We start from the raw sequence: 27,545 nt of genomic DNA on the forward strand, positions 1-27,545 counted from the left end.
ACGAATAGATGTCGCTTATTTAAATTGTATCAGCAAAGAGAGAGCTTAGAACTTTAAAGCAAAGTAGGTGCTTGCGCCCGCAGTGTATACTCCCGACCGAATTCCCGTTATAATGAAAATCACTTGTTGTCTACACGGGCAGTGCGCCGACCGCACGCCCTTCTATAACCGCGAATGTTTGATTTTTATATTCGGACAATTTTTTTGCAACGACCAGTGCAAGGAACATACACTGTTTAAATTATTAGTGTAAATAAAATATTAAATATGTGTTTAAGAAGTTCTTTATTTTATATCTCTGTGGTAAGTTAAGAATACATTTGCGTGAATTTATCGTGTTTATTTACTTCATTTATTATGAAAGTCTGTACCTACATAATATCATTACTTAAATTAGGTATATTATGAAGAAAAGTTTTAAATTTCAATTATGTTGACTTAATTAATTTTGGTAATTAATAATCACGCATATTTCTTTTTATTCTTAACTTGATTTTATCAATAAAATAGATATATAATTAATCTTTAAAAATTATTATAAGTTAAGATAAGTTTAGTTGAATTATGTATTTTATTTTTATTTACTTTCAATAAAATAATTCCGTTTAGATTTTTTGATTCAATTAAATTTTACATAATGCGATAGTGAACAAACATGGACAAAATAATTTGATAATAAATTGTCAACATGAGTGCCATATAATAATAATTTCAAATATTTTGATATCTTACGAGATTCACGCTTGACTGACTCATTGGTTATGCATTTAGAACGAACGGTTCAGGAAGATATGAAAAAAGGTCTAAGCTGTGGGTGAAGATATCATTCGTGTACTGTTATCCGCAAGTTTGCTGTCTAAACGCATTAACGTGTCATTAGTCGAAGTCGAAGGTTGCTGACCGATGATGTTTCTTCCTACAATTTAACTTGCGAACATAAAGACTCGTAAAACAACTTACACATTACTCCTGTAGAGCCGTATAATTAAGCGGCAAAATGCAGCAAGAACATTGGAACTAAATCCTTCTTTGGAACTGTAAAATAAATAATTTCCTCTGATGACCACTATAATATTTGCAGTGGAAAATGATTAAAAAGTAATCAGCTTATACGTATTTTTTTGTATAATAAAATTGCAGTCAATTTCTAGTCTTCAGTCTAATATCTTAATACATATTTATAGTTCTAAAGGATAGTATAAAAGTACTATTGTGAAATTATGAATGTAAACATTCTCTCGTTATAATTTCCGGATCATCATTAGCGTAAAGCTACAGCTGTTATTATTCCAACCACATCGTTGACATGCAAGCGATGGCTATCTCTGTTGTGTATTATTAGTCATTACAAGAAAATTCTCACAAAGAAATAATTTGAACCCTTATTTCATATCATACAAATAATAAACGCTTTTAACACAAACTTATAATTTTTAATCTTGTGTCATAAATATAACTCCGCGAATAGTTACTATAAATTACCTAAGTACATATTTATTTCATTTTATCATCCATCGATCATAATATTTTAAAATACCAGTAGAAGGACATAATATCAAAAATATTAATATGAAATTTAGTGACCTCTATTGCGACGCGATTTTGGCATGTACGATTTCATAAGACCCGTTAACTTGATGGTCAGTGGTCCACTATTATTACTACCTATGTAGAATTCAAATCACCCACGTCGTGCAATCCATACAATGAACATAAACTATGGTGGCACTTTCACTGGTTTTTTCAACAAATTTTCACTTTTTTATTGACTTTAGACTTAGTCATGAGTTTACTAGAAATTGACTGGAAATCAAGCAATTCAATTTCGATTATCGATACTTTTTATTTGACTGAGATACTGAGAAAGAAAAGTATTCAAGATGTTTTATTGAAAGTTTAGTTTAGGTTTTTTATGCAAATTATAATCTCTTCTTTTAGACTTCGTTCCAAGGAGTGAAATTTTAAACGCAATAAGTTTATTGTAGATTATAAATTGATTACAAAATCCTTCGTTATTCAAATTCAAAACAATGCGCCATAATCTCTACAGATAAAATGCACTTGACACACGCCGGATTTTCCAACAACAGTTCAACGACATGTTATGTACATTGGCCTAGAAATGTGACACTGGCACTTTCTTCTTGAGGGCTTTACGATTCGTCGCACATCACTACATTGCTCTTCCACTTCCGGTGTATCCGATTTTGATTTGTATCAATACCTACACAGTAGGTACGTAATAAAATAACATTATTAAATGATTATTACTTTCTCTGGCATTGTGTTAAAGTGATAAAGAAACCATTAATTTCCTACCGTCCTATTCATATACTTAACATGTAAATAAATGTTAGGTACGCTGTTAGTTTTTACATCACAGTATTCAATAGAAAATTATATCCTTAGACTATCATATCTATGAAACCTAAGTTCTAGACCAGTTCTCAACGTTGAAAAGAGTTATAAGGCCTAGGAATTGTGCCAATAGGCCACGGCACACATTCTGTTTCTGCCTAAGACGCACGTTTGGCCGTGAAATCGTGCCGCCTTCAAATCATAATTTTATGATCGTCGTGAATCATGATATTGTATTTAAAAAGAGATTTTCAATCTCGCGGCGCGCATTCTGATAAATTTAATTGGCTCGAAACTTATTATTTTAACTTTTAACGGACAGGGCCTGTTTTATAATTCGCTGATAGAGACGCGCAAATAGTCTATTTCGCACTAGGCTAATTCGTGATAACTTTGGAATGACAAAAATACAAATTAAAATTATGCACTGCCCGAGGTAACTACATATTGTTATTATTAAAAGTTTTGCGATTTCACAATTTTTGCAGGGAAACCAAAACATGTCTCGCCAGTAACGAGTCAGGAGTCAGACAAGAAAGTTGTAACTCGTAAGAAAAATTGATCAAAATGATATGCTGTCAAGTTTTTGTTGAAATTTTAAGTCTGCAAGTGCTTGTCGGTACACAAAGAAAGTTATAAATCTAAGACAGTCTTTTGTTATTTATTGAACAAGAAAAAGGCGGGACCTACTGAGAAATGTTTATTTGTGTTAGTTAATCAGGTCCTAAGTAAAGCTTAGGTACTAACGCTTATTCTCATAATTGGTAGGTACTAAACACATAATTATAAAAATATGTTCTGTGGTACTAAACATTAGTCATTATATTTTTCTAACACTGAGCGTGATTGAAGGTAATTATTTATTATTAAAATTGGTATTAGGTAGGTAAGTACTTAATTACCTTTGCGAAAGAATGTTTGCGTACCAATTTATAAATTAAGAGTACAATATGTTCCATTTGCCTGAAAACCTCGCAAGTGACGAAGCCGGAAGCAGACTATAGTTATAACATCAAGATAACTAACTATAATCAATACACGCATCTTCCTCATAAAAACATGCAATGAGTCATTCATGGTCATTTCTAATTAGTTGGCAGAAGTTTAACACAGGTCAAAGTCGTAAAGTATAGATGCTGCATTTACTTTGCGGTTAAACTTGTCGGACAACAGTTATTTTGTTGTAACTTATGTACCTAACTAGGTACCTACCTAGTAAACTTATTCAGTAGACACCATGTTACTTTGTTTCTATGATGCCAACTAGAATTAGTTAAATAAATAAATAAATAAATAAAAATTCTTTATTGACAATAGTTTTACATTTTGAAATACTGTGAAGTCTCTGACTCCCAAACTAGGTAAAAACCTGTATGTCAGGAGCCAGCGCCCTCTTCCAAAGAATATTCAAGAAATGCCAATAAGAACAATAAGAAATAAAAATGTTTAACAAACAAAAAAATTAAAGTAGAAATTGTTTTTTCCGGCATGCATATGTGTGTTTTAGTGTTGCCTTGGCCTTGAATGTGTGTGTGTGTGTGTGTGTGTGTGTGTGTGTGTGTGTGTGTGTGTGTGTGTGTGTGTGTGTGTGTGTGTGTGTGTGTGTAATAGTGGGTACTATATACTCAAGTTATAAGATTTTCCGTTTCTTCGTAATCTAGAGTCCAAAGCCAGTTTTTTATTTTTACTTCTACATCACGCAGAGTACATGGATAAATATCAAGCAATTTATTAATTTTATTATATAGATGTACAGAAAGAAAACTGTGCTGTCTTTTCAATAAAGCAGTTCGACACCTCACAGGATCAATTACATTTGTGCATGTCCGTTTATTACGAAACTTATTGGGGTCATAAGGAGTCGTAACATGTTGTTTTATAATAGCATGATAAATATAAAGTTTCCTTACGGACAGTATTTGGCATATCTCATATAATTTTGTTGTTGGAAACCTATAAGGCTTAAACAACATTGTTTTGAGTAGAGACCGTTGTGCTCTTTCAAGTTGAAGCATAGTGCTTTTAAATGTTCCGCCCCATACCCCAATACAATAGCCAATGACAGATTGAACTAAAGCAAAATAAACAGTTCGTAGAATATCACTATCTGCCACATGTCTCAGGTTTCTAAAGACCCATGTAAGTGTTCTAACTCTAGATGATATCATATTAATATGTGGCTGCCATGTTAACTTCGCATCTAAGAGAATACCTAGATATTTTAAAGATGTAACTTGATTCAAATGTGCACATGAACATGTTTTATTTGTAGGCGAGTTACAAGTATGGATCTTTACTGTTAGATTAGGCTCTTTAATACGGGAAGTAGTAAATTTAATAAACGAAGTCTTAGATGTATTTAAGGTTAATACATTTTGTTTAAGCCACAGACTAGATTTATGAAGACCGATTTTAGCATTTATCCTAACTTCGTCCCAAGTATCTCCATGGAACAACAACGCAGTGTCGTCCGCATAGGAGATGATTTTACCCTTATTTAGTTTTAATTGGCATAAATCATTTAAATATACTAAGAATAAGCTGGGGCCGAGTATGCTGCCTTGCGGAACCCCATATGTAACCGCGATGTCGGAACTGATTGAGTTACCAATCTTAACTTTTTGTAAACGCCCAGTAAGAAAACTTTTGAAAATATTCAATTCATTACCCCTTACACCATATCTCTCCAGCTTGTCTACAAGGGTGGGCACTGAAACAGTGTCAAAAGCCTTCGCTAGATCGATAAAAATACCGATGCACTTTTGTTTTTTATCTATATTATTACTTACAAATTCTACCAAAGATCTAACAGCCCCATCCGTACTTTTTCCAGCCCTAAAGCCAAATTGGTTTTCTGATAGGATATTATTCCTTTCTAAAAATTTCATAAGCTGATTATTCAGGACTTTTTCTAATAGTTTCGATAGTGCTGGCAAAACAGAAATCGGTCTATAATTAGTGACACTATCTCGCGCCCCACCCTTGTAAACTGGGGTAATAACCGCTCGTTTATAAACGCTGGGAAAAATACCCTGTTCAAAACATAAAGTTATGATCTTGGTAAGATGGGGGATTAAAATATGTCTAGCCATTTTAATAAATCTATTCGAAATACCGTCCCAGCCAACAGCAGAATCATTCTTAAGATTCATTATTAATGATTCTATTTCTTGTTCATTGGGAGGGAGCAATACAAGAGAGTTTTTGACACTAGGTATATTATTTGTATGAGATTTATGATTATTTAATGGCCCAGGATGGTTGTTGTTAGTTTGAGATATATTTTGAGCTAAAAGTTTCCCCACGTTCGCAAAAAACGAGTTTACCGCTTCAGTGGCATCAAGGGGATCTCTGTGAGTTTTTAATAATTCAACTGCATTATCATTTTTTTTGTTACTACCGTTAATTAATTTAATAGCGCGCCACGATTCCTTAATATTATTAGCTTTTTGTAAAATTGATTTTTCATAAGCTCTCTTTAGTTTTCTTAGTAGTTGATTGCAAAAATTTCTGTAACGAGTGTATGTTATTTTTAAAATATCGTCGTCAGGATTTTTTCTAGACTTTTTATGTAATTTATCACGGTTGCGTATGCATCTTAATAATCCAGGTGTAATCCATGGTTTTATTATTCTTTTACGACTAGATACAATTGAACACGCGGTATTTAATTTTATTATATCGGATAATTTATCTGTAAATTTAGAAGCAACTTCTTCAGCATCAGCTGAAGATGATATGAAAGAAAAATCGATTGATTCTAATTGTTTTATGGCGGTGTTAAAGTCAGTTTTAATTTTAAAATTTTGATTTAATTTTTTTTTTTTTTTTTTTTTTATATTTATTTTAAAGGGCTTTATCGCTTTGCGATAACATCGCCCTGTTGAGGCATATTACAATAACATACACAGTACACACACATAACAATTCACACTTTCTTTAAACCTAATTCCGCGATCTTGACCAGCATCCGGGCTTCCTCCGACAACGGAAAAGCCAGGATGCTGTTTACAAACCCGACACTGTACGATTTATTCCTAAACAAACTTCTTCTTAAACCTTCGTTCCGCACACATTCCGTCAAAATATGTAACACATCCTCAATGCTTCCACATTCGTTACAGTTTGGTGAATTAACTACTTTCATTAAGTATGCGAAACTATTTGACGCAATGTGTCCAGAACGTAACCTCAATATATTCTTAAGTAAATTCCTATCAAAGGTTACATTATCAATCCAAGGTTGTTGGCTAACTTGTGGTTGGATAGTCTTAAACCAAATTCCCTTCATGCGCGACCTCTCGTCAAAATACTCTTGCCAATCATCCCTACATTTAGATTTAATAAAACCGAAATATTCCGAATAAAGCGGAGAAACAGCGAGATGTATCCCATCAGATGAAGCTTCTTTAGCGCATCGGTCAACATCATCATTTCCTCGCAAGTTGATGTGGGAAGGAATCCACTGTAGTACTACGACCTTATCTTCGGATTTAAGGCTTAAGATTGATTCCAAAATCTGGTAGGCTATCGGTATACCTTTCCCCTGAGAGGTACAACGAGCCAAATGTTGCAAGGCACTTTTTGAGTCCGTCAAGATAACAATTTTTTTAAGATTAATAGACCGAATATATGATAATGCCTCTGCTATTGCAATTAATTCAATGTGCATTATTGAGATTTTGGAATCTATTTTGATCTTAGTACAGCATCCCAAAGATGGATCCAGAAAAGCTGCACCCCCTCCACTGCCATCCTTAGAGCCATCAGTATAAAGCTTATAATAGTCTAAATATTTCTGGTCGATAAAACGGTTACAAATAGAGTTTAATTCTTGGCAGTTAAACGTACGTTTCGGGCGGTCTACAGAAGGGATAGAAATGAAAATTATGTTTCGAAGATCGATGCTACCAACCCAGGTATTCATAGCGAACATTTCGGGCAAAGCGCTACTGTGCATAGGCAATGAGTTCAAATATCCATGAGTATAAACAAGCAGAGGAAGTCTTTTACCTATCCAATACCTGGAATTACTATGGGTTGTTAAATTTCTTATGACCTCGACTTCTTTGCTGTTGTTGAAGGAATTACATTTTAACCAGAATTTCCCCGCCAAGTATTTCCGCCGAATTTGGAGTGGAGGGAGACTTAGCTCACACTCCATCACGTGGATAGGGGTACTGCGAATATAGCCACCTATGGCGCGCAAAGCTTGATTTTGAATTCTGTCCAATTTAATAAGATTAGATTTGAAACCATTGTCATATAAAAAACTCGCATAATCCATTCTACTTCTTATCAGGGAAATATATAAGCGTCTTAAATGTCTTTGATGTATACCCCACCCTGGCCCGGACAATACTTTAAGCAGATTAATGAACTTACAAACTTTTTGAATAGTTTCCTCTATATGTTTACGCCACCTTAGACGGCTATCCAACCACAAGCCTAAGTATTTATATTCCTGTACTATTGATAAGAATTGACCGTCAATATCAAAATCAAAATAACCCCTAAAACCACCCTTTTTAAAAACGCAAACTTTACTCTTAGACGGGGATATTGAAAGTCCTAATTTCGTTAACATACAATTAAGGTCTTGACATGCAAACTTCAATTCGCATAACGCAATATTTAAAGTATTGTTCGATACATATAAAACCATATCATCAGCATATTGAGAAATGTTAACGTTTTGAATAGATTTACATATATTAATTGTCGCTACATTAAAAAGAAGAGGCGATAAAGGGTCTCCTTGAGCCAAGCCGCGGCATGTATATCTAGCCACATCACAACCGTCAACCCGAATATTTAGCTGCCTTTCCTTCAAATATAGCCATAAATATCTACATATTCTTGCTCCAACGCCCAATGAATCTAAAATATTTAATAAAGAAGTGACGTCTGCATTATTATAGGCATTATCTATATCTATAAAGCAAGCTACAGTAAATAAATTTTTAGAGAAACCAATTTGGATTTGGGACACTAACCGAGTGAGACTGCTCAAGCACGACCGCCCCCTACGAAAGCCCACCATATTTTGCGGAAGCAGCAATTCGTGTTCCAAATACCATTCCAGCCTTTTGTTCAAAATAGTATGAAAGATTTTACAAACACATGAGATAAGGGAAATAGGTCTAAAAGATAAAATAGAATTCGAATCCCTGTTAGGCTTGGGTATGGGAATTATCTTAACCTGACGCCACTGTGTTGGTATGGCACCGGAGCTAAATACCAAATTATATAATTTAATCAATAGAATTTTGCCAGAATCAGGAAGATTTTTAATCATAGAAAAGCTTATATCGTCGCGCCCCGGAGCAGTGTCTGAACTTTTTATTGAATTTTCTAACTCCTGTAATGTGATATAAGACTCTAAATTACTGTTTGCTGAACAAAACCGTGGTTGTGGGGGTAACGCATAATCGGGTGTTAGGCTATTGAGTAAATCTACAACCTTCTCTTTATCCACACAGTTGTTGCTAGACTTTGAGGCATGGCCTTTAATCCACCGCATTTGTTGCCACATATTAGAGGCTGAAGTTGTTTCATCAATAGACGAACAAAACTTCTGCCACGCCTGACTCTTGGCCTTCCTAATTAGCCTTTGAGCGTTACTGATTTTTTCATGCAATGTATCCAAATTTTCTGCAGATGGGTTACGCCTGAGATGAGCCAAAGCCAAACGACGTTCGGCTACCGCTTTGGATAAGTTTGGATTCCAATAGCATTTAGGAATAAATTTATTACAAGGATGTTTCGGAAATTTAATATAAGGGATAAATCTATCAGCAGCAGACTTTAACGCGCGTTCAAAAAAATCATAAAATTCCTGTATATTTTCCGGATTGCTGTAATCGTTAAAAGTATTTTCTAAAAATAAAGCATACGACTTCCAGTCGCTTCTTTTAAAATTACGTATTTTAATCGTTTCATGATTAGGAACAACTCGTATAGGAGAGGTTAATTTAATAATGAGGTGATCGCTGCCAAGAGATTCATTACTTACATTCCAGGTAAAATAAGTAGCCAAATCAGAAGAGACAAATGAGACATCTGGTGATGACTCCTGCAATAATCCATTGACATACCTTATTCTTGTTGCGTCTCCGTTATTTAAACAGGCAAAATTGTGTTCTAACATAGAATCGAAAATAAGTGTACCTCTACGATCTACTTTGTTGGACCAAGAAGTATGATGAGCGTTAAAATCTCCTAAAATTAGTGATTTGCTATTTGTTATAGAAAAAATATAATCCCAATCGTTTTGTGTTGTTGGTATACCGGCCGGGCAATAAACAGATATTACATTCTCAATATGCTGACAATTTAAAACCCGTATATGTAATAATTCAATTCCTATATTTGAGCAACGTGAATTACAATTATAACCTCTAATAGACTTATGCAAAAGAATAGCCACGCCACCATAAGCGTCGGCTCTGTCTGATCTGTGAATTACATAATTACTAATTTTAAAAAATGAATCGGGTGCTAACCACGTTTCACTTAAAACGGCTACATGAATTTTTTCTTGGCTCAATAATGATTCTAAAGATTTAGCTTTCGGTCTTAAACTCTGACAATTCCATTGCATGATACCTATACTTACATTAATAGACTGACTATCCATCATCACAAAATGAGCTAAATACAGACTTTGCAGTAATTCCACTCATCAATTTATGTAACACCCATTCAGTACACATAATAACAACACGCTGTATCTTAACCTCTAAGGAATCCTTGCATGTAGCTATTTTATATAAACGTGAAAGAAACCGAAAGAAACTTAAATCCTTAAAACTGTCCCTACTTGATTTCTTGACGTGTTCCTGGTCTCCCTCCCGTTCCTCATTTCTTTCAGAATCATCACTCCAATTCATTTCGGCCTGTGGAGCTTCCGGAGTATTGAATGGAGATGGTGGACGATACTGTCTCTTTTTTTTTTAATATGCTCCTTTTGCTTTTGGGTATCGTAAATAATTGAGACATTAACTCTCTCGGCCTATCCTCCTCTTCCTCTTTATTATGTGAATTCTCTTCATTTTGGGTGGGGAGACAGGGGAATTCGTCTAAATCAATTTGATGAGGCTCGGGGTTAGCGTTATTCCCAGGTGCTGGTGAAGGTGGGACGTATAATGAAAGTGCCTTCTTGAATGTGCAATTAAACTCCGACATAAGCTCTCTAAGTCTTCTTTCTTTCTGAAAGACTGGACATACCTTCTGCAAGGCCATGTGATTACCGGAACAGTTCACACATTTAAATACGATCGTGTCACAATTTTCATGATCGCGAGAACACTTCGGGCAAATCACTTTAGTCGACGAACATTGGAATCGGCTATGTCCGTATTTCCAGCACCGAGAACATTGCGTCACCGGAAAAATATAGGGGTCCACTTTAATTCCGAGGCCATAAAGGAAAACATGAGATGGAATAGAATTTCCTTTGAATCCCAGCCGAAGTGCTTCGCATTTAATCCAAGACGCGGTCCCATCAAAATTTCGTTTATTGAGTCGTTTAATTGCCACTATTTCACGTTCACACTTAAGGTTACTTAAAATATCCTCGTCACTAGCCTCTAAATCTATATCCCGGATAACCCCGTAAGACACACCCACCTCCGAAGTTTTGTAACATCTCCACTCCATATCTTTAAATGTTTTGCACTCGATCAGAGATTGAGCGTTAATGTCCTCGTCAAAGGTTACTATCATTTTATAGTTATGTGTGTATTTGACCCGCTTAACTCCCTTTATATTATTATTTTTAAATAATTTCGCTAGCGTTAATTGTTTAGGAAGCTGCTTAGTGCTAGTTACGCACACATCCACTCTTTCCTCTGAAGTCCCGCTCAACCTCCGTACCGCCTTCCGAGATCGCGAGACCACATTCCACCCCTCCTCTGATGTATCACTCCCCTCAACTGTCCTAGTCCTCTTTCTGCTCTGTTCCACATTCTCACATTCCACACTTTCCTGCATCGTATTATCCATGTTCGATCTTACTACTTCATCGATTAATACATTATTTAAATCTTTCCTAGGATCCGCCTCTTCATACTCACTCACACACACACTGTTACTATCCGCATGCGACATGCTGGCGCCGTGCGCTCAGCACCGTCACGCTCGAGCGTGACCAAGTTTATACACAAGACCAAAAACAAACTAATATCCCGCAGAGAAAAACAGACGCGACCACTCGCACGAACGCCGCGACGAGACTGATTTAATTTAGATTGCATGTTTTTTACTTTCAATGACCATCTCCAGACAGAAACAAAATTTAGATACACACCTAGACTATAGATAAATATATTTTGACATATAGATACACATTACTACACACCTAGACTATAGATAAATATAAATGTAATGTCGATCGAGTCATGGCATGGTTATATCTTTGCTTTAGTTTATGGCACGAGAGCGAATCGGACATCGCAGTCGCTTATTACGAATTACGATTATCGTTACATTATACTGATCTAATAGATAATTTGACGGATAATCTGTTCAGTCTCGCTAAGAGGAAAAAATTATCTCAGTATAATACTTAGGAACGTTAGTTAGGATATTTTTATTCATCAATGTTATGAACTAATAAATCTAAAAATAAATATGTACATAGGACTTCAATAAATTAGGTAGTAGCACAGAATTATAACTATGTAGTAGCTAGGTAACTAGGTAGTATGATTTAGAGTTCCGGGCGGTGGAACGGGGAATGTAATACATCGCCCGGTGCGGTGAGGCAGCTTGAGACGTGTTCCGCTCATGCCGCCAACGGGAGGGAAGAACAGGCAAACCACCTTCCTGTTCTTGGCTTGCGCCTGGCGCGGAGACGGGCTGCCGCCGAGGGGGTCGCGGAAGAATTCTCTACCAATACCCGCGGCCCCATCATTAAGATATAACCCACGGCTCCTTATCCTCCTCCACGGCTCCTATTTTAAGTTAATACCTACTATTAACTTAAAATTTTGACGAAATTGCATTGTATTTCGCACTAGCTTACCGCCCACGGCTTCGCCCGCTTTGTCTAAAACCTCATAAATTATACTAAAACCTTCCTCTTGAATCACTCTATCTATAAAAAAAATCAAAATCCGTTGCGTAGTTTTAAAGATTTAAGCATACAAAGGGACATAGCCCATAGGGAGTAGGGACAGAGAAAGCGACTTTGTTTTATACCATGTAGTCATTTAATATTAACTAATTACTAAAAAAATAAAAAATATGTGCGTGTACTACGTAAGAAGTGAAACTTCTTTATGACCTTATTTTTCAAAAAATAATTTACTTGCATCTTTACAGAAATACGTCGAATTATGCGTGGTAGGGATAAGAAAAAGATGGCGCGTAACGGAAAAAAATGTCACGCGTTGTGCGTAACGAAAAAATGTTACACTAAATTTACATGATTCAAGAAATCAATCAAATAAAAAAGAGCGTGTGTGCCGAGCACAGGTGTCAGAAGTGAAACTTCTTTGGCAAGATTTAAAAATATCTACCAAATTAATCGCCTTACTCCATGACGTGACGTTGAAATTTTACTTTTTTTCCAACCCCGTTAAAGAAGTTTCACTTCAATAAATAGGAAAATCGCATTTACGTGGGTGACGCAGGCAGCAGCTAGTACTTACCTAGTTAATAATAATACTTATTTAATCTTTCTTCGTAATATTTCAGGCGATAACCATAGCAACCGTGGTGGGGGAGTGTGGGCCGCGGTTGAAATACACCTGGGGCGACGCTCTACAAGGCACAGATTGTCCAGGGCCAGATGGTACACCGTATCCTAGGTAAATTTATTTATATTACCGTTAACCTTTACCGTTTAATTTGGCCCAATATTAGCCCAATATTTCAAACAAACTGATTACGCAGATTATTAGTTAATCTCATATTATGAATAACATAAGTCCATACTTAGATAATATACTTATGGTAAACTTTACATATTATATTAATGGACATTGGACGGACAGGTATATGTCTATTTCGATTTATAGAATTAGTTACTTTGTATCAATAATTATAAGTATCCAAACTCTAATAGCATTAGTTGAATTATTTAAAAATAATTATTAAACTTCTACTCGTCTTTGCTAAAGGTTAATATTAGGCATAAATAATAAATTCGTTACATTCGCCTTCAACCGGTTCCATCGATCTCAAACGGGCCAAAACGCGTTTCCACCGGTCGAAAGCGACCCGAGAGTGATTACACTGCGCATTGATACTTGACTGTTATCATCCATCTCTGTCTTACAAATGAGTAATCGAGCAACCTCGCCAATGTTCGTACCATGTTCGTATCTAACAAGTTATAACGCAAGCCGGTTTCGTGTTACGAGCAATGTGTAGTTTGCTCGATTCAGTTCAGGGCAAAGTACGTTTTCACGCAAGTTTTATTCAAACAAATAGTGTGTAATAATAATATCTCTGTAAACATGTCCACAAAGGGCAATGTCACGAGGGAGGTATTCGATACGCATTTCAATGAACTTTTGAAAAGTAAAACCGCATTAAACACAGTCCAACTGACTAAAGCGAAATACTTACGCATAATTGAACAGGTGAAAGAAGCACATTCGAAAACACGGAAGACTGCTATGGATTACAGGCGAATCAAACGGTACAAAGTTTTACCAACTCCATATGGTGAAAAATTATTTCATAACGGCGGCAACTTGTCACAGATGTTCGTAACACTGGATGAAGTGTATGATATTATACACGAATATCACCTCAAATTGAATCACTGTGGAAAAAATCGTCTCGTCAGTGCTATCAAGCAGAAATACAGAAACGTCACAGCTGAATTCATTATACTTTATTTAAAACTGTGCAAAGGATGCAAGACGAAAGCGCAAAAAAACACGATGAAATCAAAGAGTAATAATACCACGGCAGATACAGCAGCTGCAGAGATATTATGTGAAGTTGGATCAAGTCATCAAATGCCTATAGATAACTTAATTGACATACATTTCCAGGACGTAGCCGAAGACACAGATGCACAAGAGAATGTTTTCGATGAAGAAATTAAGACCTACCCGGAACAATTCTCCCGTGGTCAAATCGACATACTCAACGTAACGACCGTGCCGCACGAAGCGTATAAATATTTAATGGTGTATAGGAATCTAGTGACTAAGTTCATTCACTTGAAGCCATTAACATCTACAAGCGTCGAGGAAAGCGCTGACGCACTTTTATCGATATTCCTAGTATTTGGAGCGCCGAATGTGTTACAATCACGAAATGGGTTGTCGGTATCGAAGCATATTTGTAAAAAAATATCTGGGATATGTCCTGAAATTAAAGTTGTATATGGAAAACCACAAAAAAATGGTGTGAAAGGGCATTCAAATAAAGATATATTGAAGTTGCTGCGTGATTTTTTAAAACAACACACGACAATGAAATGGCATCAAGCTATAAAGTTTGTACAAAACTCGTTGAATACTTCATTCGATATGAGCATTTGTAGAACGCCCAGTGAAGCAACTTTTGGCTCAAATCCTAAAGCCGGTCTTTTAGCAATTCTTACTCAAAACGACTGTGATAATAATTTACAGAGCGAAGATGATTTGGTTCGAATGTTAGGCGAAAAGGACGCTGGCAATGTTTCCAATCAAATAATGCTGCAGGAATCCTTGATTCCAGCTTCATCTATTATAAAAATTGAAAACATGGATGGTGACGATGATGACGACGGCGATATTTTTTATAGTAATCTAAATTTTTAAAAATATAATTAAGAATATAAATAAAGGAAATGAAAGGAGTCGATCAAAGCAACATTTATTTTATTCTGTAAACATTTATTCGTACTAAGTACTTAGGTATATCTAATTTCATATCTAAATAAACCCCAATTAATATTTTTTTATTATTTAAAAATACATACTTAGTAGCTAATAAAACGAAAGACAGTACTTAATTCACTTTGTGTCATACCTACCTACTTTAGAAGGTAAACTAAATTAGTCGAAGTAGGCCAATTGAGGTCCCGTTAAATTCGATACGTTTATTACAACCATGAGAACTTTCCCACTGCCGTGAACTGTAAAATAATGAACAATGTATTATCCAGTCACGATTATTTTCCCATAATACACTTCCAGCCTGCAATTTTAAAAGAATGGCTCTTTTGCAATTTGGTTCATCGTTTAAATCTATGCCATCTAGTAGTGATTAGACGAACTAAATTGTTTGAGGAGGGCTTTTAGCAGTTCGTGATTTGATTGTAGATGGCGCTGATCTAAAATAATTTATTGTAATTGTTTTCAGGTGGTTTTCAGAAATACCTTATGTTAAAAATTGAATGTCGTTGTATTAATAATAAGCATTGTTGAAAATAGTAAATTTTAACGAGTACGATCAAAATAAAAAACATGACGTATTAATTATTGTTTACATATTCACCGCTAGGTGGCATTAAATAAAAAATTGCAATTTACCTAATAATTATTGGCGCGAAGCTTTAAAAATAGACAATAACAGCTATTAACATTACCTACAATAATTTTACACAGTATTAAGAACTCAAATAATATCATTATTCATTGTAATTTCAGGCATTTAGTGAATCGTGCATTAAAATCGGGACCATGGGGTCAATCGTCGCGACAAGGGCGCGTGGCGAGGACATTAGACCCGGCGCTCATGAGGAGAGCGTTGCTGGAAGCGCATAGCGGGTACTCGGAGGGCGCTATGAAACCACCTAATAATAGAACAGGTAATGTTTTTGACGTGATAACGTCTTATAATTCGATAAAGCCGGCTGCACGCACGAAAAAACATGACTCATGCGGCGTTACCTCGCTCTGACTCATCTGAGGCGTTCCATGTAAGGCTTGAAGTGCGAGCGAGAGCGCGGAACGATCCACAAAGAAGCACAATCGGACGTTGTCACATTCAACTATCGTCAGTAAACCGACTTTACAGACAACCAATTTTTTGTATAAATACGCGCATAGAACCTGTAATTATGTTATATATTTTTATGAGTGTGCGTGTGTACCCACACTATATTACACACATTGTACATAAATAATTAAGAATTATTGATACTAAGATAAACGAGTACCTAAAAGAAAGACCGCTGGGCAGGATTTGAACCCACCAATCTTTTATTATTTTTAATCTGATCAATTTATTTAAAAAAACCTTACAAAAAAGATCCATATGTTTCAGAACACGCATAAATTATTAGCTTCACGTGAAACCGACTCTTATAGGTTCGATTTTGACTCACTTTTAACAGACAGATATTTTAATTCAATCTATGTAGACTAGGTCACAAGGATCGGCGACAATACAATAATTTCATGAGCATTTTCGACCATTTATTAAAGCGTGCTTTTAATTTTTTTTAACTTTATTATATTCCCCTAGCACGAGCAACAAACCTCCCCGGTGTACCCACAAACACGTGCGGGGGGACCCGCCTCTGCCGGACGCGGTACAACACAACCGCGCCGATGTACGGCGTGTCCCTCACTTCGGGGCAACCGGTGACGATTGTACAAAAGTTCCCGGATTTATTGCAGCAAGTGGTTTTTGAAGTTTGCGAGTAAGTTGAAAGTTTTTTTTTTGCTCTAAATTGATGTTTATGAATCTAGATTTATTAATTTGTTCAGTGGTTCTTATATCTAACAAGTGCGTAGCTTTAGTTAAAAATTGCAAAAATTATGCAGATATTATTAGTTATACGATGGAAAAAAAGTCTAAAAAAATAATCCTAAATGTATTATTTTTTTCGATCGATGTAGAGCAACAACTCAGATCGAGACTATGGTTTAATTTCGCAAAATAAGCTTATATTAACAATATTTTTTTTAATTACTAAATGTGGCAGAGCACAGAATTAGTTATTTTAATTTTTAATACAAAATTTTTACGATAAATTTGTTGAACAATTCTTTGCTCTACCAACGTCAAATATTTCTACAATCGTTTTCAACCGAAAATTTTAATAATTCACATTTTCTTCACAGATCGAGCGAATGTTCAGTAGTCCGTGGTTCCTGCACACAAACATACGTACCCTATTTATTCTTAGTTCTACCTTTAGGGCCTGTGACCCTTACAGGGCAAGATTATGTACTGGTCGAATCCGGGTGTGTTTGTAGACCAGACCCTATCTAGATATCTTTAGATATAAAAGTTAGTCCATTTTTCAGGTTTTGACTGTCTTATCTTATTGTACTTTAAAACTGGTGAAATGGGATTAAAATTTGTGATTTTTAATCCTGTTTCACTTACCTTGTAACTTTGCGGCATTTATTTGTAAGGGATCAGAATATATTGACAGATACTACATAATGTGGTCTTCAAAATACAAAATATTAAATTAATTTTATTAATAAATCTGATTAGAGAAGGTGGTTACAACACATTGCTAACTTTCTATAAAACAGGAAATTTGATGTTTTGTCGATATCCTGTTAATAATTTAAACATTCAAAAATCAAAAGTCTTATACTTAGAGGCTTATAGTGCAGTGAATAAGAATTTCTCGTTATTATTTTAAGTAGAATTTTTACATTACGATATAAATGAATACAGTTATTTTATCTGTTATTTAAATAAATACTGTCATGATGACATTTCCCGCTTATCTTAACGTCAAATAGTTAAAACCTTTGTATTTATTGTCTACAAGGATCTATGTATTATAAATTCAAACTAGGTTTAAAAAAATATTTACGTAGATAACTAAATAAAATTAATGGGACCAATTTTATTTAATAATTTTATTTTTAATTACCCAGACATGCATTTAAAAATATTCCTTCCATATATTCTGTATTATTACAATTGATTTTAATTTTTATTGTATAAAAGTTAGGTAATATATTATACATATCTATAAAATTATTTACATCTTAATATAGACTGAATGTAGGTATTTTTGTTAAATTATTAAAATAGTTTTATATATTTATTTTCCTTGTGATAGTTCATAAATGTATATCTTAAGTTATAACTGTTAACAAAAGCATCGAATTATTGTGAGAATAAAGAAATTTAAAAAAAAAATATTTTGTATTATTTGACTCTACATTATTATGCTGTGTTCCTTTTTAATACCACTAGTTTTATGAATGTACCTAACTGATGATTTCTAATTTTCCTGAATTAATATTATTTTCATATCTGACTTAGTTAATCTCGTGATATATCAAAAGTACCTACGCAATATTAAAATAGGTTATTTTCAAAGTTTGTGCGTTGGTTAACGTGCCTTCACAACAGAGTTGTTGATATTTTCCGAGTAAACCTTAAAGATGGAGGGTTGGTAAAATATACAAAGATTTATTTTTTAAATTTTATTTTATTTTTATATCACAATTTGATCTTCAACAATTCAATATCTAAAAAGTAAAATCGCAATACGAAGCGTAAAGAGCCATTGGCAAGTGTAAATTCAATCTTGTTTCATAGAAATAGATGTGATATTTAAATAAACATTAAATATTTTTATACATAACATACAAAATCTTTAGGACTTAGAATCAAATCTTAATCTAATAGGTCGCAACTAGAAGCTAATACTTTCTACATTAACAATATCTACGGAAGAAAACGTGTATGCAGTATACGTATAGGGTTGAAAAATGTAGTACCATAAAAAAACATTAAGTAAAAAATGTGTGCGTGTACTAGTGTACACACGTAAGAAGTGAAACTTCTTTATGATCTTATTTTTCAAAAAATAATTTACAACTTTACAGAAATACGTCAAATCACGCGTGGTAGGGATAAGAAAAAGATGGCGCGTAACGGAAAAATGTCAAGCGTAACGAAAAATTGTTACACTAAATTTTTTTCCAACCCCGATAAAGAAGTTTCACTTCAATAATACGTGATTTAAAAATACAAAGAAACAAACATTATACGAATTATGGTGTGGTATAGTTAGCGAATAAAGAATTAATTACGAAGTGAAAATATCTATAAAAATACTTATATAGGAACATATTACACAGATTGTAAAGTATTTTGTAACTGGCAATCAAAAAAAGCGAAACAGATAATCATTTGGATAAAGAACATAGAGAACAATAAACATGAAGCCGTAGACATTGTTCGATGATTCTAGAATGTTCTAGAATATTCTAGAATTATTCGTAACGGTAGTACTGTTGTTGGTGGGGGTTCGGCCGAGGTTGCGCGGCTTGTTGCACCTGTGGTTGGGGTTGCGCTACATGTTGCGCTACATGCTGCTCTTGGAATTGAGGCTTTGGCGTGGGGATTTTGACTACGATGTCTGTAGGTTTGCGGGACACCTGAAAATATTAAGTACGATATAAATTAGCTAATTTCTCTATACCTGGAGACATCTTTTGAGTCAAAAAAGATTTTCAAAAATGAAGATGCAGTAGATATTCTTACAAGTGGACTACTGAGTACTAGTATTTTAAAATATTAATAGACAATCGAATCTGCAACTGGTTCGTTCAGCTGATAGGTTTCGGCAAAGGAAATACCTTGTCGAAACCTTTCAGCTGAACCAACCAGTTGCGAAATCGGTTACGAAATCTGGATAACCTATTTCTCTTATTTCAAAGGCAAGATAAATAAAATTACTACCTTAGAATTAAATTAGGAATTCATTGAGACATAAAACTACATAATCAAAATTAAACCAAGTTTACCTCAGCCTTGAAGCCCTCTTTAGGGTCAGCGGTGTAGGTGACAGTTCTGATGAAACCATCGCTGTCTACCACAGAGTAGGAGCCCTTGATGACGTCACCGTCTCTCTGTTCTTTGCGGTTTTGGTAGTTGGTGAACTGGTCATCGTTGACGTCGAAACCGAATTGGTAAGAAGGATTGGCCTGTAAGTAAAGGAAAGATTGGTGAGTATTATAAGAGCCTATATAATATTATACAGTTAAAGTATTAGAATAGAAATTATAGTAGCTGTAGTATAGTAGAGTTAGTAGAGAATTTTTATCTCAATTAATTGTGAAAAGTGTAGAAATTAGTATTAAAGTAAAGGACACCAAAGATATTTAAGGTGTTAAGGATTCAATACAATTCTACTTATAGCTTTTTGTATAAAACTACTTTTTCAATTACACATGATATGCTTAACAATTCATTTAATATACAAATACATGTTATACAAACTAGTGTTACAAATTAACAATAGTTTGCGAATATCTCAGACACATACGTCCAACGTAATTCTGCATCAGTACCACGGGATCGAATGATCTACTTTCACTCGAAACTCGCTTTAAACACGTTCTCTAAAAGCATATAAATGGAGCAATGTGTGAGGAAACCAGATCAAGTGATCCGCACGTGATCAATGTTCTTAAACTTTGGTTATGTAAACGTGTAATTCAAGAATTTTGAGATAGTGGACAGTTTTCAGGAACGAGACATTTAAGCAAGCCTTTACTCAACTGTCGTTGGATGGTCCTTTGAAGCACCTCAATGAAGAACCTTTAGGGATTATGTGTACACCTCATAACGCGAAGATTTAACAATCTATTATGGTTGATGTTGACGCAAACGCAGTAAAAACCATCATGCCAATAAAATCTGACAGTTTTTATCCGACGCCCCCAATAACGTCGGAAGTCTATTCGTAGCTCATGTTTTTTTTTCTTTTATTGTTATATTATTTTTATCACGTGAATAGTCGTATCTTGTAACATGTTTGTTGTCATGACAAATACAAGTTTTGCATTACTTATGTCTGCAAAGTATTGTATAATGCAACTGTGCCAAAACGATTTGCAGCGGTCAACCTGTACGGCGGTGAAATGTTGAGAAATTGCAATTGGTCAAAATTGCCTGGACGTAACCAGTTTACTTATTCAACCTGAGATTGTTTTTGTACTACTATTTTATTGGGTAAATAAAGAGCAAGTAAAGAGCTCTATATTCCCTAGTAACACCATGATGTAATTTACTAGCGAATTTCTTACTGACTGACAGCTTCTAGCATGAAATTAAGAATAATTTAATTTCGCGTCGTTGTTCAGAAGTAACACTTGTACTAACAAGTATCTAATGAATGAAGACGGCACTGTAACCACTTTAAAACTATTACTCACGTCAAATTATTCAATATTCAGGCCTTTCCTCTCTCTGAGGTTGGGGTCTGTATTGTGGCTGCAGCTTCTAATACTTACAACTGTCCAATGTTTGTCAAAGCACTGTCACCATTTTACAACTAGCACTTACGTCAAAGTCTTCAGGCCTTTCCGCTCTCTGTGGTTGGGGTCTGTATTGTGACTGTAGTTGGTCCTGATGTTGGTACTGCTCATAAGTGTCCAAAGTATGTAGATTTAAGGGCGCTTTACAACTAGTACTCACGTCAAAGTCTTCAGGCCTCTCTTCTCTTTGGGCTTGCGGTCTGTATTGTGGCTGTGGTTGCGGCTGTGGCTGTGGCTGAGCCTGGTACTGTGGCTGTGGTTGGTACTGTGGCTGCGCCTGGTATTGCTGGCGGGGCTGGTACTGCTCTTCACTTGGGACGTTGTATGGCTGGAGGAAGGGAAAAAAGATGTGTATACTGGAGTCTCCTTAACATTTCTGATTTATTTTCAAACAAATAAATGCACCTAGGTAAAGAACCGAGGGAAGTCTTTGTTGTGATAAAGCTCTAAAAATAAATATAAGGAGAGTTTACTTCCTCATAAATACATTAAATTTTGATTTTTTACCTTTTTAAAAATAGAATGAATTGACCCTTGGGAATTTTTTTCAAATTTTTGACTATTAAATTAGCAAGTCTGTAAAGTCATAAGTTTCCATCGCTACAAAATTTCTTAAATACAGTTATATTGTTTAAAGTATTGTCTGCTTAGTTAGAACTTAATTTTTAACAAACTTAATTTCCTTACCAATCTAGCTGGCGCAGGCGCAGCTTGTGGTATGTGTTGTGGACGTTGTGCGTGCTGTTGACCTTGGCCGATGTACTGTCTTAATAGATGAGGGGGTATGCCTTCTTCCTGCTGGTAGAAATATATTCTTAGAAATAGTTTTTTATTTAGGTAGAGGAGGTAGTGGAGCAGACACATGATCGTAAGTGATCAGCGTGGTTTCTTATTTATGGTTGAGTAAACTATCTCACATTTTTGCACTAGTTTGAAATAAATAGTATAATATAGGTAAAACTTAAGAGTACAACAGGCATTTTCATGGATTATGGGATGCAACCCTATGTACGTATTTAAGGATTTTTTTCTAGATTGGAAGTAAAGGTAGGTCAAGAAAGTGATGACAATTATGTTAAATGATTAATTATTATTGATTAATCTTTAACCATTCCTTTTCTATATAAGATGTACGAAAATCTGGTTATATATTTTATTTAAAAACTACTTTCTACGATTCCAAACTACTTAGAATGAACATGTTATAATTAATAGTAGATGGATATCAATTAAAGTAATTTATTCAATATCGAATGTAAACTGTAGGCCTAGACGTGAAATTATAGCAATTAACATAGTAATTACATCAACACGTTCTTGTGTTTCCTATGCGTATAATCTATGATGATCATCTAAACCACATAATCTAGGGATTAGGGATGTGGTCGCGGAAGAATTCCAACCAATACCCGCGGCCCCATCATTAAAGCGGCTCGACGGAACACAGTGGGGTTTTAGTCGGTAGGAATCCGACATAACCCACGGCTCCTTCCCCGGGGGCAGTGGGTATCTTTGGAAGATTTCCCCACTATAAAAAAAAGGGATTAGGGATGTGATGTGCATCTTCTGTGAGAACTATACCTACATAATTAAATCAAATATTTTTATACATTAAAAAGTGCATTTAGATTTTAAATAAGTCCTAAATATTTGCTCTTCTCTCTTACGTCAATCTTAATGTCAAATGACTGAAAGTTGTAAGTCACAAAAGAATTTCTATGCTCGATATAATTAACCTCAAAATATAGTTATGTAACTTGAACCAGTTATGCTTGTTAACTAAATCGGGTTAGCCTAGTCTACGGTTATGTAATAAGTGGGACTATAGTTATAATTTGATTAATTTTTATTAATTGGTCTTGTATATGACGTTGACATGCGATGTGACGTGATTCGTGAGTTGAATGCAGTGTTATAATAGTTATTAGTTAATTAGGGATCTGAATATTGTTACTTATTTTTTAATATATTGCTTTATAATAAAGTGACTCATTAATTAAATAAAAAATATTGTTGACATTATGATTTATTGGAGATGAAATGATTTTTTTTGAAATAATTCGATGGAATTAATAATTTGATTAGTAATTATTGGAATCTTGATAAACTGTTAAAAAGTTTAACGATATACAAAAAATGCAGTTAAAACTAAAAATAACTTTAAATTTCATAATATATTATGTATTTTTAAATTGTTTAAAATGTGTAGCAAATTAAATGCAGTTTCTTGCGAATAAAAGTGAAAACTGAAATGCAGTGATTACTATGCGTGTGAGGAGGTTCCGATTGTCTGATAAGCACAAACTTTCACGACAATTTTGTTCATTGAACTTGATCACGCAATATTTGCTTTGTGTACTATTTTGTAATAGTCGTATAGCGGAAGTACATAATGGTAACTTATAAAACTTTAAATTAGTTAAATTATCTATATTATGTTCTACAAAAATTAGGTATATTTATAGCTTTTATTCATAAGTAATTTTTAAACAAAATTTTGCAGATTTTTGAATAAAAAAAATCCAATAAGTTTTCTTTAGTTAACAGCTTATGCTGAGATAGAGATTACAGATTACAGCTTACGATTAGATAAAGATAAATATTATGTAATTTATAGACTGTTATATATTATTCATAGTTTACAAGGTCATTAAAAAATTAATACAAAATTGATGTTGATATACGAACTTCTTTAGCAGAATAAGTGTATTTGTTTGTATAGCTAATAAATACATTAATTTCCAACAAATATTCTGCGAATATAGGATAATGTAAGACAAAAAAAATGTTTTATTTCTATAAAAGTCTACTGGTAGTATTAATAAACTTGTGGGATTTAAAAGGATAGGAAGTGTAAATTTATAATATTGACTGTAAATAGTTTAACTCGAAACAATTGATAGTGGCTTTTTAACCTGCGTAATTTTATGTATTAATACTAGAAAAATAATTATACATGAAACATTTTCTCGGCACAATAATTAAGTAAAATTATAAAATTGCATTGTTGGCAAGGATGCAAGCAATTTGTTTTAAAGATGGCACTCCTTGTTTCCTCTTACTGAACACATCTTAGAAAAGGCATTTGTAATAATTATTTTCTATTTTATCTTTAAACTCTACATACAATGGTATCTCACACATTGAATGAAAATATTTACCATATCGCACCTTCGGTAGAACAAGGGCACAATTACAGTTTTTGCAATTTTACAGGAGAGCCATTTTAAGATATTTGTAGTACTTAATGTGGTCTAGCTATGATAATAATTTTTTTATGGTTGTTCTGCTTTGTATGACATAAACTATATACTATATTCTTTTAGGTGTATCGTTTACAAATATTAAAAACTGCTAGTTTTTTTTTAATAATATTTTTTTCTTAAGTAGGTGTACATTTGTGCCCTTGTTCCACCAACAAGAAAATTAATTTGTAAATATGGCCATATCTAAAGCTTTAAGTTAATAATTTTGGAATGATAATAACGTGTTTTTTTGTATAAATGTTTTATTTTCTTAAACACTTTAGAAAGCCGCAGTACTTTATCACAAAAATAGAGATCAAAACTTACTAATCAGCCATTACACATCTTCAACAATCTGAAACTATTATGTTTCCTAGCAAAATTCTTTGGAATCGCTTTAAAAATTGGAATAATATTATATTAAGATAACAGAACAAGAAAGAATCATAATTCAATTCCTTGACATTAAATAATTCCTCCTTTTTCGAGGCATTTTTTATAAGGCTTATGTATTCTGCCGGAGTGCATATTGATATTGGGCCAGCTTTTTTTGCACGTTTTACATTCCAGAATGGACGGCATCGGCTTTATGCTGGGTCCCCTAATTTATGTATGATCGATTTTATAGGCAATGTGTTCACAGCAAAATAATACATTCCAAAAACAAATTTGAAAAAGAAAAATAATTATTTACGAATAAATATCTTACTAATATTATTATTTATTATGTAAACTCGAAAGTTTTTGAGGATAGATTTGTGGGTGTTTGTTGTATTTTGATTGGCAGTCCTATCGTTTAAATTTCTAAAAAACTAACTTGTTTTTTTTGCTCTCTACAGCAATTATCGGAATAAAATGTTACTTTTAAGACCATGGAGTATAACAAATCTTGGACAGACAAGGGCACAATTGTCTGAACGACTTTGTCCTCCCAATTTTTAAATCGTAAACTAGGCATAAGTGTGACAGATATGGCCTTGTCGTTCCAGAAATCAAAAACATTATAGGGCATATTTACATAAACGACGTTAGCGCTCCAAGTGACAGCTAGCTCAGTCCCCGCCGATGGCACAACTAACCAATGAGACTTTGTCTCGCCAAGAGAGAAACAAAATAGCGCCAAAATGACAACGCCACTATTTCAATCTGGCTGTTTTTTGTAGGAATTAAACGAATGTCTTTGTCCCTCCAGTTGAAAGGGCCTTTTTAAAGCATTTCTGCATATTTAAGTCATTTTGGCAATTTTTGACAATTATGCCCTTGTTCTACCGAAGGTGCGATATATGTATTTGAATTGGTAAAATTAACATATTAACTAAGTGCCAAAGAATTATACCACCATTACAAAACGTGAAGCTATTATACCGTACCGAAACAATACATGTCACTACACAACAAAAAGGCACACATCTCCTTAATCAAATTTTCCAAAACCATCCAATTACGTTCAGCCGTTTACTATTCACAATGACAAACCTGTACTTGGTACTGCGCGACGGGGGTGGCCAGTGCGCACCCCAACACTGCAAGAACAACACATTTACGAAACATCACACACAATTATTCACACACAACACGTAAGATACAGTGCGTTGCGAGAACAACAACACTTTATATACATTCACCCCTTCTATTTAGTGGGGGTATGAACGTAGACTATGGACCAATGTTTTAGGATAGGTCCTTTCGAATTGGTGGGAAGAAATTTGTATTGTTTTATGTGAGGATAGATCACTTAACTCTTTTATGAGATGTCTCATAATATTCCTAAAGTCTTCCTATTCTATTTTCCTTTTCCTAAATCCTAATAGCTTATATAAATTGAATATTGAAAAATATCTACTAATCATTTATTGTAGTCATGTGTTATACCTACATATACTATCATTCAATCTATGCATTTTTTGGTACAGGTACTTTACTAAGAAACTATCACTTTCAGGTTTCATGAGGTGTTATCATTTATCATTCACACAACATCTTATTTTAATCCACTTTAAACCTGCACCTAAATCCAGCTGAATCACGGTCACAGTATTCAGGACTATTGACTATTGAGTGTTATTGCTATTTTTGTTAGGATTAAATAAAAATGCATGAATTATTTACCTACCTATGCTACTCATACTTTTGAAGGAATTTTTCAAAATAAAAAAACTGTCTCTAAAATTGGCAATTTCACGAGCTTTTTGATAAAAGTATTATAAATATTTTTTATGCCATTTTTTCACAATAGAAGCGAAATTCGGAATCTATAGATAAATAAAGAAACGCATTTCATAAACAGTAACTATTAACTATTGATAAGACTTTTAATATTAATGATAACTTCTTATATATAGTTTACGTTCAGTTTGATTAATATCTTCTATATAATATCCGTTATATTAATAATAAAAAATTTCTACATGAAACTCTATCCAATTCCCACTGTCATCCTGGCTTAGTTTCTAACCCCTTTCTCGGATTTCTCTTAAGAAATCAAAGCAAGTAAAACAGGCGATAACTGATAAGCTACCCATAATTTCAAAACAGCTTTCGTATTAATTGCATATAAATATACATAGATTATTTGCATCACTTGATATTCCTTATTACTTTATCTTTTCCGACTTACAGAAATAGTAACTAGTTTAATGTATTTGTTTTATTAACTAGTCAAATGTTTGTGAGTGTTATGTCATAATTAGCGTTAACTCTCGTGGCTTTAAAATTATTTTAATTAAGTTATAAATAGTTTAAA

At 34.0% G+C, this 27,545-nt stretch overlaps 3 protein-coding genes across 4 annotated transcripts; 2 read left to right on the forward strand and 1 right to left on the reverse strand.

Annotated features, from left to right (window-relative positions):
• The first annotated feature begins 94 nt into the window (after window positions 1-94).
• On the forward strand, window positions 95-18,143 carry LOC123692566. Its single transcript, XM_045637322.1, has 5 exons — window positions 95-303; window positions 13,060-13,172; window positions 15,957-16,117; window positions 16,777-16,954; window positions 17,379-18,143. Exons 1-5 carry the CDS (start codon window positions 268-270, stop codon window positions 17,527-17,529), a joined length of 639 nt encoding a protein of 212 aa, XP_045493278.1. The 5' UTR covers window positions 95-267; the 3' UTR covers window positions 17,530-18,143.
• On the forward strand, window positions 13,748-15,177 carry LOC123692564 (KRAB-A domain-containing protein 2-like). The gene has a single exon (XM_045637321.1). It carries the CDS (start codon window positions 13,824-13,826, stop codon window positions 15,123-15,125), a length of 1,302 nt encoding a protein of 433 aa, XP_045493277.1. The 5' UTR covers window positions 13,748-13,823; the 3' UTR covers window positions 15,126-15,177.
• Window positions 18,144-19,156: 1,013 nt separating the features above from the next.
• Window positions 19,157-26,393, reverse strand: LOC123692646 (activating signal cointegrator 1 complex subunit 2 homolog). Of its 2 annotated transcripts, none has more exons than XM_045637416.1 (5): window positions 26,279-26,393; window positions 22,245-22,352; window positions 21,718-21,885; window positions 20,043-20,222; window positions 19,157-19,673 (listed from the first exon to the last, which is right to left on the reverse strand). In XM_045637416.1, the coding sequence occupies exons 1-5, from the start codon at window positions 26,351-26,353 to the stop codon at window positions 19,509-19,511; spliced, it is 696 nt and encodes a 231-aa protein (XP_045493372.1). In that variant the 5' UTR covers window positions 26,354-26,393; the 3' UTR covers window positions 19,157-19,508. The 2 variants fall into 2 exon arrangements, with proteins under 2 accessions (XP_045493372.1, XP_045493371.1); XM_045637415.1 differs by having other exon boundaries at window positions 22,245-22,355.
• Between the last annotated feature and the right edge of the window lie 1,152 nt (window positions 26,394-27,545).

Source organism: Colias croceus, chromosome 6 (assembly GCF_905220415.1).
Source record: "Colias croceus chromosome 6, ilColCroc2.1".
Lineage (NCBI taxonomy): Eukaryota > Metazoa > Arthropoda > Insecta > Lepidoptera > Pieridae > Colias > Colias croceus.